General features: G+C 34.1%; 2 protein-coding genes across 2 annotated transcripts in view; one reads left to right on the top strand and one right to left on the bottom strand.

Annotated features, from left to right (window-relative positions):
• LOC108971400 (uncharacterized protein CG1785) overlaps nucleotides 1–914 on the top strand; it is a 1,898-nt gene extending 984 nt beyond the window's left edge. The window contains exons 4-5 of the mRNA XM_018937439.1: nucleotides 7–393; nucleotides 458–914. Of these exons, the coding sequence (XP_018792984.1) occupies nucleotides 7–393; nucleotides 458–830 (760 nt within the window). The 3' untranslated portion in view covers nucleotides 831–914. The remainder of the gene's footprint in view (nucleotides 1–6; nucleotides 394–457) is intronic.
• LOC108971402 (transmembrane emp24 domain-containing protein 1) lies at nucleotides 867–2,014 on the bottom strand. The gene has a single exon (XM_018937440.1). It carries the CDS (start codon nucleotides 1,914–1,916, stop codon nucleotides 1,221–1,223), a length of 696 nt encoding a protein of 231 aa, XP_018792985.1. The 5' UTR covers nucleotides 1,917–2,014; the 3' UTR covers nucleotides 867–1,220.
• Nucleotides 2,015–2,020: the final 6 nt, after the last annotated feature.

Here is a 2,020-nt window from a genome sequence, read left to right on the forward strand (position 1 = left end):
TTATAGAAAATTCGCAGCCCCTCCTCCAGGCCTAAGTTATAATCCATCATTGGATGACCACCAAGCATTGCTTAAAGAAGTTGTAGAACGAGAAGAGAAAATCATAAAAGAGGAAAACCACTTGAAACGAGTTACTACTCAAATGTTTTCGAAAGTTACACCAGAGGAGCGTGATACACGGCGTTTGCAAGAAATGCGTTCAGGCTTAGATGATGAAAGTGAGGAAGAAGCAAACGATGTTATAGAAGATGGGGAATATAGAACTATTAATCCACCCGTTGAAAATAAGAAGAAAAGCAAACGGTCAAGGCGGAAAGAATTGCAACAAAAAGAATTACAGAAAAAACAAGATGAAAAGAAAGCACTGAAAAAGCAAATTGCTGACTTAAACAGGTACAACTACAAATTTCACCATCGGAAAGATTAAATGTACAATGTGTTCTCTTTGTTTACATAGGATAAAGTCAATTAAAGCCGAAGTCATTGGCGAAGAAGAGGCATTAAAGATTTTAAAAAAGCACCGTAAAAAAGCCGAATTAAAGAAGAAGTTCGAAACTAAAAGGTTAGGACGTCTTAAGTATGTGGATCCAGATATAGATATCAATATGCCAGAAGACATTGCTGGCAATCTGCGGAATGTGAAACCAGAGTCCAGTTTGTTGGTGGATCGATTTAAAAGCTTCCAAAAACGAAACATTTTGCCTGTAAGTGTTGCAACTGGCAAGCAGAAATCAAAGAAAATAAAACGTTTTCCACGAAGTACACACAAAGACCCTGGCGTATCGTTTCAAATGCTACGAGAACAGCGCAAAGTTGGGCAAACTTACTAACGTTGTTTAAGAATAATATTACATACAAATATATAATTGAAGTAATAAAAAATTAGTTCATTCTATATTCTATTCTCTATAAAACCAAAATGGCAACAATTATTTATACAGGAAAATTTTTTAACAATAACTTAATTTTACTACGACAGACTAAGCCAACTACTGGTTGATTATTTATGAATTGATGTGTTTTTTAGATCGCCTTAAAGTAAGATTTACATTCCATGTATTATTAAGTTAGACTGAGTATTGTTCATACATATGTATATGTTATTCCGTAAAAGTTGGAATATTTTCTTTGGTTTCAATGGCGGATAATTTCTCGTAGAGGCATACACCCATATTATTTTATTCCATTCGTTTGATAAGCCGGATATGTTTGGATGTGAATCACATTCCCAATTTTTTCCAGAAAGTGCTCATTCGCGTATTTGTATCAAATATACTTCGAACCATGAATACTTGTAAAARTCCCACCGAAATCATAGCACATATTTGAAAAAGTGACCATTTATTTACTTTAGAGTAATTAGCCTCCGCCAGATTACGATCTCGTGCCTCTGTTGATCGTAACATATTTAATATTTGATGAGCTTTCGCTATTTGCATGTGAACGCGTCCAACATATTCTAAGATTTCATGAACTTGAATATCATATAATTCCTCCGGTGTTTTAGAAGTGGAAGCATTATCCCAGTCGTTATCAAAAGCTGACTGTCCTTCTTGCTCAATGATAAGTTCAAAGAACACAGTTTTTCGATTATAAGTACTGAAAGCGTTATCAAAACAAAAGCGATAATCTCCATCTTTATTTGCCTCATGACGATGTATGTTTTCCGGTTTTTTGTAGTCGCTTACTATTACTAATCCTATCGGATCCAGAAGTGAAAAGCTTATATCTAAGTCACCATGCCCACCATCAATCACTTGATATTCTATATCGATAGTTTCCCCATTTCGTACGGAATGGTAAAAGCATTCTCTTCTGCCAGCTTCTATATATACTGTCATTTCCTTTTCATATCCATTTACGAATCTACAAATTGTCATAATACCAAGGAGCATCCAGAAATTTATATCTTCCATTTCTCGATAAATTAAAATTATATTGTAACACAACAAAACCAAGCGTCAAAGAAAATTATCACTCGCTACATAAAAAACTTAAGAATGCTATTTTAATAAAGAAT

This window comes from Bactrocera latifrons, unplaced genomic scaffold (genome assembly GCF_001853355.1).
Source record: "Bactrocera latifrons isolate USDA-ARS-PBARC rearing strain unplaced genomic scaffold, ASM185335v1 scaffold_34, whole genome shotgun sequence".
NCBI classification, from domain to species: domain Eukaryota; kingdom Metazoa; phylum Arthropoda; class Insecta; order Diptera; family Tephritidae; genus Bactrocera; species Bactrocera latifrons.